General features: G+C 44.5%; 1 protein-coding gene across 1 annotated transcript; it reads left to right on the forward strand.

The window, feature by feature from the left end:
- The first annotated feature begins 3207 nt into the window (after positions 1–3207).
- Positions 3208–10869, forward strand: LOC131236531 (BTB/POZ domain-containing protein At2g13690). The gene is made up of 2 exons (XM_058233768.1): positions 3208–4153; positions 9735–10869. The coding sequence occupies exons 1-2, from the start codon at positions 3464–3466 to the stop codon at positions 10656–10658; spliced, it is 1614 nt and encodes a 537-aa protein (XP_058089751.1). The 5' UTR covers positions 3208–3463; the 3' UTR covers positions 10659–10869.
- Positions 10870–11402: the final 533 nt, after the last annotated feature.

The following is an 11402-nucleotide window of genomic DNA, read 5'->3' on the forward strand; positions in this document are numbered from 1 at the left end:
CTTCATCTTCTACTTTTTCACATCTATTTTTTTTTTTACCATCCATCATAGGTCACATCTTGAATGGCTGAGATCGTGTGATTAGCATGGCTCTTGAACTGCATAAAATCAATGGTAGGGCCCACTGTATGCACCATCATGACCAACGTTCCTCAGCCACTTTAAGGTGTGATAGTAGGTTCCATGGTAGGTGTGGCAGGGATGGTCTACCTCAATCATCTCTCGATTGCGTATGAGGTTAGGCCAAGCTGCGGTGATGATTTATGGCAGTAATTCATCCTGATCCCACATACTCCTGAAATATGTGTACAGAAATCCGAACCGTTCAAATCATAGACCACATTGTAGATTGAGCTTAAACCCAAAATCCCATAACAAGACAATCATATAGACCCGATTTCACCAGTCAAATCCAAACCGTACAAAATAATATCTCAGTCTTCCATTTGATAATCTCCCAATTGGACGGTCATGATTGCCGTTCATTATGATCTTCCTCTTATACTCCATCCACAGTGGTCCCCACGTTTCTACATTCAAGGATTGGGCATGCATGCGATGTATATGGTGGAAGAGTCATAATGGTGGTGAACGGTAGTCATCGTATATTCGCACTGGATGGTGCGGTGAAGGTGAACGCACCAAATCACGACATTCATTCCAGTTTCAAGGCCCACATTAAAGTGCCACGTGATTTTCCTATCGCTTTTTCCAATCTCCAGACCCCACAAACCTGCAACTCCAAGTAAAGAATAAAGGGCAAACGGAACGTACTCGCGAGGGCCGTACAATATGTGCCTCGCGATGATCTCAACCGTTCAATTGACCAACCACCGGGTCCTGTCTACAGGCCACGCAATGCAGTTTCAGTGACTACTCGATCAGTGGGCCTTCCATCAGACGGTTCAAACAAGGCATTTAGCTGTTCAAATAAAAGGCTGAGATTAACACCGTTCATTGATCAGACAGTTTTAATATCTAAGCATGGATAAAGGCTGCATATCGTTTGTGCATCGGGTAGACCCGATCGCTATTCATTGTCCCGCCAAAGAAGGGAGGCGGCTTTGGTGGATCCTGGCTACGGGGCAACTGTGATGTATGTGCCTTATATCCATGCCGTTCATCTGTTTTGATGGCTCACTTGAGGACATGATCGAAAAAATGAAGCAGATGTAAATCTCATGTGGACCACACCATTCGTGATTGAATGCCACCATTAAAAACTTATTAGAGGCCACCGGAATGTTTATTTGCTATCCAACCTGTTGATAAGGTCACAAAGTCGTGGATGAAGGGACCACACAAAGATAAGCTTGATCCAATGTAGCCTCCTAAGCAGTTTTTAATGGTGGGAGTTCAATCACCACTGTTTCATGTGGTGTGGTCGACTTGAGGTTTGGATCTGCTACATTTTTGGCTTCATGTCCTTAAAGTACGCTGGAAAAACGGATGGACGGCATGGACATAAGACACGTACATCACGGTGGACCCCATAGTAAAGGATCCCCTAAGCCGCCCGCACAAAGGACAAGTTGATATGTACACTTACAAGAAAATGGACGACAAAAACGATTCAGTTACCAGTCAAAATTAAAACATTACAGCTGTGGCCCGCCTGGTTATCGGACGGACTCAGAACATGAGCCGTGTGGCCCACCTGTGGTGGGAGTCCCTCCGGCAATCCAACGGCAGCCGTCTTCGTGTACGGGGGCTGTCCACGCGGCTCATGTACCCAGTCGTCATAAAGCGGGGGTCGGTCATCCCGTTTTCCTACAGCAGCGCATGGTAGAATTTTCACGAGCAAAAATAAATCCACGACAGAAGTTCCAGGGCGCGGGCATCACGCGATGATAGATCCAAGGGGCAAACCGCAGCTCATGTGCAAACGTGGCACAAATGTAAAAGATCCCTACCATTCATCAAGTGGGCCACACTATCGGCAAGCCTATCCTCAAAATCAGTCAGCTCGACAGCAATACGACAAAAAAGGACTGTTACAGTAGGGGAATGGTCACATGGTTGAAGGCGGGGTAATTACCATACATTCAAGCTGCGTGGAGCCCACACATGAAGTGTATGTATAATCTAAACCATTAATCGAATGAGAATCCTCATGTAAACTGTATATCCCAACAATCACTTCTATCAAAAGCTCTGGTGGGAGACACCACAGAACCAATGTACAATCGTGCCAGCCAGACAATATATTTACTTGTTGTAGCCGACATGAAGTAGGAACGTTTTGAACTTCCTTGTACCCCTTAATCCCGGCAGGTTGCACGTGATGACTGCGTTAGATGAGGTGTACACAACACGGTGGGCCTCACATTCCATCTGAAAGTTCTAAGTGGTTGCCCCCTTCCCAATGTAAACTTTTCCCTTTTTGTGTGGCCAGCATAAGTTATAAATCTGGATGATCTTAAACCCACACATGTAAAATAATGGGGCGGATCTAATGGACGGATTGGATGAAATCCATACGTCACAGTGGGACCCACGCGGCTTAACATATGGTCCACATGCGAATTGTTCCCGTAAAAGAAATTTCAACGACCTGTATTAAAAAGAAAAAAGAAAAAGGAAACGAGCATGTCCGGCCCACTATGATCCTGAAAATACTTGGCATTTTAAGCAAGTTATAATCTCCGTTGCGGCCCCACATGGCGAACGGAGAAGCTCGCAAACACGTGTGCCACGAATTGCCACTTCAATCTCTTCCCAATGCGAATCGCATAGGAAGCGTATCGCGTCCTGTCCAGCGAGGACGGCAGGAAGGGCTCTGTAGGGCCTACCGTGATGTATGGGTTTTATCCACGCCGTTCATCCATTTTTCCATAACATTTTAGGCTACAGACCAAAAAGAGTCAGATGTAAGGCTCAAGTTGACCACACAATGGAGAATGAACGGCCATCACTAAAACTTGGGTGCCGCAGAAGTTTTGGATCGAGCTGATATCAGTGTTTTTCCCTTATCCAGGCCTACACGACCTTATGTACACGTTGGATGAAGGTTTCAACGGTGGGTGCCATTATCACCGCTGCTTTCTTTGGTGTGGTCCACTTGAGCTCTTAATCTGCCTCATTTTTGGATCTGAAAAATAGATGAACGGCGTGGATAAAACCCAAACATCTCGGTGGGCCCCACAGAGCCCCGTGGATGTGTTAGTACGCAATCCGCTTCCAATCGCATCAGCATTTATCGATCCGCTCCCGTAACTCCCATCTCACTACTGAGACTAGAAAACAGAAAGCAACACCTCCCTCTCTCTATAACTTAGCGCTTTCTTGCTCTCTATATCTCCACCCATCGGAAATCAAACGAACCAGAAACGAAAAATCCAAAACACCTACCCAAAATTCCAAAAAACCCTTTCTTCCGTTCACTCCAATGTCATCACGGAAACCTTCATATTCCCAAATCTTTATCCCATAAAATCGTCCCCAAACAAGAAAAATCACATCCATGGCAGATCCCGGCGACAGTACGTCCGTTTCCCGCCGGAAAAATCTAGGGTTCGGGCGGACCTGGTGCTGCCCCTTCACAGCTCCTCAGAGCCCGGAGATTCGCTCCCCTCCGTTGAAACCCCCCAAATCTGAAACCTCCAAAACCATCTCCAATTCCTTCCCTAATTCTCCCATCAGCAGCAGCAGCAACAGCAGGTTAGGGCTAGGGTTCGGTTCTCGCATTGACCCCCGGCGCATTCTCTCACCGGGCCGCGTCTCCCCGATCGACTCTGATGCACCGCTCGATCCCCTCCCGGAAACGGCGCCTGAACCCGAACCCGAACCCGAACCCGCGCCTCCGTTGCCGCCGCGGGAATCTACTCCGTCGAGGGAGAGATCTTTGGCGGTGGATACGACGATGATGGCAGCTAGCGGCTTCGATTTGAGGTTGGATTTGAAGGGGAAGGATGGGAGAAGGTTGAGCTTGGAAATGGATTCGGAGGTGTTGGCATCGAAGAGCCTGTTGTTTGCGGCAAAGATTGTGGAGTCAAGGAGGCGGGGTGGTGGTGAGGGAGGTTGGTGTTTGATTGAGGTGACAGATGTTGGCAATTTGGAGGCATTCCGTGAGACGATCGAGCTGATGTATGAGAAGGATGTGATGAGGAGGCTTATGAAAGCAGGAGTGTCCCGCTCGATTGATATACTCGAGGTGAGGGTTTTGTAACTCCATTCTTCTTGGTTTGATTGGTTTTTAGAGTGTTGCTGGTGTAATGCAACAAGATCAAGGGAGAAACTAATTGCAATGAACTTCAGGATACCGGATTGAAAGATTGAATCGCACAAGAGAAAAGATACAATGACCGTGAGTGAGCTCAACACTCCTCTAGTCTTATACTGGAGATCACCACTCACCCCCTTAACACACTACTGTAGAGAAACAAGAGAACTTGATAAAAGAAAATATCATTCAATGGTCTTATTTCATAGGACCTATGCACTATTTATAATTAGTGTCTACAAGGTTTCCTCCTTGAGAAAATATCTGGCATAATCTAAGAAATCTAAAAGTAGGAGTCCTTGCTAGACAAGATCTCTAGAATAAGAAAGTCCTTGAACATGAAAATCTAATAATACCTATTTCCTAGCATAGAGATATTTTATTAACAAAGAAATATTGAAAAAAAAAAAAAAAAACGAAATGGGAAACAAGCTAAAAATGTAAGTTTGGCCTTTTGTTGTGCACACGTGTGGAACATGTATTTGTGGGATGTGGCATGATTGCATCATGGTGCTTGGATTTCATTTATGTAAGTCCTTTCTTATTTCATCAAAAGCATTAGGTTCGATTTTATTTTTTTTAATGTATAAACCTCAGTATATCTTGATCAGAATGATGCAATTTAGATAAATGTTGGATGATAAATAGATTTTAGAGTCTCCTGCTTGTTAGATGAGCTGGTAGAACCAGTGCCGTGTGTGTGAGTGATCCAGGGTTCAATCCCTGGTAGTGTTAACTTTCAAAAAAATAAGTAGATTTTAGACTGGCTATCACTTTGTGAGCAAAGTAGGATGTCAACATACATAAACGGAATCCTTACATTGTTGAATTCATAGGAGCTATAGGAGATTTTGTTACAACTTAGCACAGTTTTGCATGCGGCTTTCATGTTGCTATGATCCATCGCTTGTTATGTGTGACTTGCATTGGTGGCCGCTGAAATCAAGTTGACTAGTCCAAGTCTTTAAATTCTAGTTGATATAGATTTAGATGGAACCGGCTAAAATTCATCATTCATGTAATGTAGATTGTACCATTTGAATCATGGTTTAAAGTAATGTCCTAAACCAGTACGTATTGCCCAATAAATGCTGATTTCAGTCTTGGATATCGGTTCCATCGTGGCTGACTTTGTCTGACTAGGACAAGTTGGAGCAATACAGGCTGAGTCTCCCCTGTATGACTTGTCCCAAACACACGATTAGGGATGTACACGAACCGGGCTAGCCCGATTAACTCGCTCGACTCGGCCCGACTCGGAACTGAGTTCGGGTCGGGACGACCATTTTCTTCGGCCCGAAACTGAGTTCGGATAGGTTCCAGTTCGGCCCGACTCGGCCTATATATATATATATATATATATATATATATATATATATATATATATATATATATATATATATTTTACCTTCATCCATGTTTACGTGACCTCGTGAGAAGTTTTAATGAAAAATAAACATCACTGTAGGGTCTAAGAAGGTTTCAACAGTGGAAATGATTATCCCCACCCTTTCATCTGGAGTAGATGGAACAGAGTCAAAAAATCAAGGTCGTCCAAATCGTGGGTCCGAAACTGGCCCGAACTTGCCCGATTGTTGACTGGGCCGGGTTCGGGCTGGTTTGGCTGGTGACCGGGCCGAGCCGTGTTGAGCCCAGTTCGACTCGGTTCGGCCCGATGTACACCCCTACACACAATGTTCCACAAGCAGAGGTTATTTTTATTTTTAGTGTATGTGGGCCCCATTCATCTGTGATCTTGATGGTTGATCAGATGATAATGAGAGTCCAACCTTACAAGTCAACTGGCCTGATTTTTATGCAAATGCACCTTCACAGTGGGCCCCCCATGGTGAATTGGATCTATACCCATGTGCCATGATGGCACACATGGTGGCATGTGCATGGGCTGCAGTTTTGCCATGTTTTTTTTAAGGTATTTTGGAGCAATTTCTACCCACAAGTATCATTAGAGGATGAAAGTGCCTATCAATTCTTTGGGTTGACATTGCAACTTGTAAGCTTACCAGCAATTCGACAATGGCGGTGACTAGAGCTGGGCATCGAGTCGAGTCAGACCGAGTTAGCGCTGACTCGACTCGATCTAGTTTTGAAATAGGCTTGACCCGAACTCGATCCGACTCGATACCAAGTCCAGCATGCCTGACTCGATCCGAGTTCGGTTTGGCCTTGACTGATCCGAACCGAGTCAAATTGAGAGATGAGGGAGGGAGGGAGTGGAGAGGAGAGAGAGGAGGAGGAGGGTGATGGTGGTGGGTGGTTGTCGGGCTTGGAAGAGGAAGAGGAAGAGGGGGGAGAGACTGATCCATACCGAGTTCGATCCGCTTAGAAGTATCGAGTTGGGTCAAGTTGGCACCGAGTCGGATTAAGAGAGAGAGGAGGGAGGGAGGGAGGGAGTGGAGAGGAGAGAGAGGAGGAGGAGGGTGATCGTGGTGGGTGGTTGCCTGGCTTGGAAGAGGAGGAGGATGAGGGAGGCAGGGAAAGAGGATGGGATCGGGTCGGGGTAGGGTTAGAAAGTTGGGTGGAGTCGGGTTTCGGATCGAGTCGAGTCGGATTGAATTACTGGGTAACTCGAACTCGACTCAGTTTGAGTTCGGATTGGGCGAAGCTTGCTCGGTTTGGACTGACTCACCCATTCGGTTCAGGTCGAGTTGGATCGGACCCGAGTCAGATGAGTCGAGTTAGCTGGATCAGGTCGTCCTGTGCCCACCTCTAGTGGTGACTTATCCACCTCACAGGTAGCACTCACATACCTCCATTCTGACCATCCAGATTGTGGGACTCATTGAGGATGGAGCATATCTCTAAAATCATGGTGATCAAGATATCCTAACCATCTGATTGATTCCAGTTTCCAACCAAGTGAATAGTTAAAATTAAAATAGTGAATGGTCCAAATTCGAGGGGGATGTATTGTAAGTTTTTTGGATTATGCTCCACCCATTTGCTTCAAAGATTTGGACTGTGTGGATCCCAGATTGGGCATATTTTCCTTACTGGCCGATACCCCAACCGGACAATATGTATCACCATATCAGTTTCAGTGGTGACTGACATGGTACACCAAAATGCAGCCAACAAATGCATACGGATGGTGGATGAAGGACCACTGTCTTTTGATACATAAACAACATAGACTGAGAACACACCATTGTATTTGTTCACTGTAGGTCTCTTTGAAGGCGCAACTAGAATGTATCCCTCACCAAAATGACCTAGAAGTTTTGCAGCATCTACAATGATTTATCATGAGATGAAATGTAGGCTGGCAGGATCTTAGTGCTGGTCACCTGGCAACAATTGCTAGCTTTGGTTTGTTGCATAGGCTTGGGAACAAAAGTAGTGACGTAGTACTGTTGTATTGACATCACATCAATATTTTATAGAAAATAGATCACTTCTATGAATGTTCTAACCATGCTAAAACCTTCTGAAAGGTTTCCTGTTCTTTATTACTTTACAAAATGAAGTGTATAGAATGGTCCTCCTATGTTCTCTTTTCAATGTCCGCTCCCATTTCAAACACTTGCCTGTGCTCCTGCTTTGTATCCATTTATACAAATATTTGAAGCAGATGCTTACCCACCGTTGCAGCAGAATCTTCTGCCACTCACCTCATGCCTTACTACTACACTCCAAAAGGGCACAACAATAAAAACAAGTTTCCACAAGTACTCTTTGGGTGTATACTTCTCCTAGATCTTTTGATAATTGTCCCTCCAAGTTGCCCCACAGAGTAGCTGTGAGAGAGTTATGACTCCAAATTGTGCTTGTGCAGCTTTAGATATTTCTGGGTGAGGGTATAATTTAGGGTGATATGTAGTTTCCCTCCCTCCTTCCTTCAACACTGGATACATGGGAGATGCCCCTCCCTCCCTCACTCAGGAGTGGATGCATAAGAGATGCTTCTAGCAGTTCACATTACATTAACCTTCAGAAAAGCCACCGATCCAATTCAAATCATGTTGAATTTTGGAGAGATGAAAATATAAGTTTGGTTTTTCCTAGTTTGATTTTGTGGGGAGATTCAACCAGAAGCCTTAGGCCCTTTGGGAAGGGCTGAATCATTTTCTGTCAGGCTTCTTGTTAGAATTCTGAGTAGTGTTACCTATTGAGCATCTAATGCTTGCTTTGAAGCATGACAATTGTGTTCCATCCTTTCGGCGAAATATTTTATTCAGCCTGATCTTGGAGAGGCAGATGATACTGTCAACATCTTTAGCCAAGGTGTTGGAAGGGATTCACTTTTTCGTAGTGGGACATCGTTCCTATTAGATTCATCTAGTTTGTGTTCTTCTGATTTTATTTTTTTTTAAAAAAACAGTAGTTACCAAAGCAAAAATAAGTAGACAATTATATAAATAAAGTGTGGTTTTGTGAGGGTATGAAGAAACGGATCTCTTGTGGAAGCACCCTTCAGCTGGTCTGATGATTTATGAAAGGATGCATTTTGGATATCTAATTTAGAATGAGGGGATTTTTCGATTATGTTTCGTATTCTACTTTCACTCATCGCTATTTATTTAATGAGGTGTTCTTCTCCTGCATTTGCTTCAATTGCTTATGAATTTTATATTGATGGACAAACATACTTAGATGTTAATCCGATGGATAATTTATAAGCATCAGCAAAAATAGTTCGCATAAGGGAAATGTGATTCCTTGGTGTTGTGAGATCCAAAAGATCTGCTAGTTGTTAAATGGGAGATGGGAAGAGAATGCGCGAATTTAACATACTTAGATGTTAATCCGATGGATAATTTATAAGCATCAGCAAAAATAGTTCGCATAAGGGAAATGTGATTCCTTGGTGTTGTGAGATCCAAAAGATCTGCTAGTTGTTAAATGGGAGATGGGAAGAGAATGCGCGAATTTTGAAATACAGATCAATCAGTTAATTGCTTTGCTTCAAATGAATACTTAAAGTGATGTTTTTAAAGATTCTGAAGCAGATGGCACTGATTGATTCAGGCCTAAATTTCTGTTGCTGTCTCGGGCAAAATCAGGAGGTCTTTTTATAAAAGAATTTGTTGGGATCATGGTGTGCCGTAAAGGCCGTTACGTAAAGGTAACGGTGGCAACCGTTACAAGTTACAGGATCGTAAATGTTGTAACGGCCGTTCTGGAAAAAATGACCTGTAAAGGCCGTTAGAGTGGGGCCGATATAGGTTCTTCGGGGTTTTTTTTTCAACTATAGCCATTACAACCCGTATCGTAAAGGTATCAGTGGTGACCGTTATGGCCACCGTTACTATTACGGAATGCCTTGGTTGGGATTTTTATTCTTATGACTTCTCAATGGGAAACTTGCATGGCAGATCTATCAAACTAACATTCTCGCACATGCTATAATTGTCTGGAGATTCACATAACAAAATTGCTCTTTTTCTTCTTCAGTAGTTTTGCTGGTCCTGTACCAAGTTCGCTTGTCTTTTTTGCATTAGAGATCTCAGTCTTGAGAGTTGAGACTGACACTTTTTTTTTTAACCTTTAGGTTTCATCAATCATCATGTTTGACATAGGCATCACATCCTGTCTGAACTACCTTGAGGCTGTTCCATGGTGTGAGAATGAAGAGGAGAAGCTGAAAAGCCTGTTTTTGAGGTGTGCATTTGATGAAGCAGCAGCTCGAGATGTGTTAGCAAGGCTACATATGCAACACCCAATATGTCAACCTCTCGCCATCCATCTTGTTCAGTCTATCACTAGGGGGACTGACACCAATGCAAGAAGGGAGCTGAAGTCCCTCGTCAAGGGCCTTCTGTCTGCGAGCTCTGTCTATCAGAAGGACCCTGCAGGCATTAACAAGGAGGATTTGTACAGGATTTGCAATGGCTGCCTTCATTTGCTCGAGAATTGTTTCAAAGAAGCCTCAGACCCAGCTCCCAAAGACCGGGCTACAGCAAAAGAAAAAACGAGGCCTTGGATCGGACAGATTTCAGAGCAAGTTGACAACCTCAACTGGCTACTAGAGATTCTCATTGACAGGCAAATGGCAGAAGAGTTTGTGGTTATGTGGGCAAATCAAAGAGAATTGCTTAGAATGCATGAAAAGGCATCACCCATGGTCAGATATGAGCTAAGCCGTATATCAGCGCATGTGTTCATTGCTTTGGGTAGAGGGAAGCTGCAGTGCCGAGGGGAGGAAAGGTATGGTGTCCTAAGGGCATGGTTTGGGCCCATGCTGACAGACTTTGGGTGGCTGCAGAGGTGCACAAAGGGGCTCGACGTGAGGGAGTTGGAGGAAGCCATGGGGCAGGCACTGCTTACGCTTCCATTGAGGCAGCAACAGAGCATGTTCCTTGAATGGTTTGGTTGTTTCTCTGGGTGTGGCACCGAGTGTCCTAACCTGAGCAGGGCCTTTCAGATATGGTGGCGTAGGTCTTGCACCAGAGCTGCTGCAGAAACTCTATTGTAATGGTCATTGCTAGCTGCTGCTGCTGCTGTAACATAGAATGGTATGCATATGTGACTTCAGTGCTCAAGACAAGCAATGAATAATTCAACTGTCTGTGTTTTACACCCATTTGTTATTCACATCGGCCACATGGGTGGGCCATCTTGTGTGGGATTGGCAGCTTGGCTTCTGTTTTGTTGAGGTAGATTGACCTGTTTGGTGGGCCCTCTCATTTCATTTCAGCATGATCCTGACACGCACTTGGTAAGCCAGAATCTAGGAGATAACCCCTGAAAAACAGCATTTGTTAGATGATTATATTCTTCCAATCCGTAGGCATGGATGTGGATATTTGCTCAGTGAGTGATGATATCTGGGTGATATGGAAACAAAACCCATATGCCTCCTGTTTGCCTCACCTATGCGTAGCAACGGCTTCCAGGTGTATTTTTCTGAATGAAACTTCACCCTAGCTTTGGTGGACCAATCAGCAGTTGCGCGCTTGTTCTTCACATGTTCTGGACAGAGATTGCATTCCTTGTGCTCAATATGTTTTCTGCCTCCATCAGGAGAATGATCGAACGGACGGTCATGATCATCTGATATGTGCCATTTTTTGGGATAGAATCTGTGTCACCAGGTAAGAGATCCAAATCACACTAATGTGGAGTAGAGGTCAGAGGTCTCATATCATGTTCCCTCTGAAGAGTTGTGGGGTTTGCTAGCAGAGCAATTGTATCTGGATGAGTAATGCTGCCCCAGTGC

The sequence above is a fragment of the Magnolia sinica genome, chromosome 2 (assembly GCF_029962835.1).
Source record: "Magnolia sinica isolate HGM2019 chromosome 2, MsV1, whole genome shotgun sequence".
Lineage (NCBI taxonomy): Eukaryota > Viridiplantae > Streptophyta > Magnoliopsida > Magnoliales > Magnoliaceae > Magnolia > Magnolia sinica.

Coding starts and splice junctions, on each gene's coding strand:
- LOC131236531 (XM_058233768.1), top strand. CDS start 3,464: ATGGCAGATCCCGGCGACAGTACGTCCGTTTCCCGCCGGAAAAATCTA. Junction 4,154..9,734: donor GCTCGATTGATATACTCGAG/GTGAGGGTTTTG, acceptor TTTAACCTTTAG/GTTTCATCAATCATCATGTT.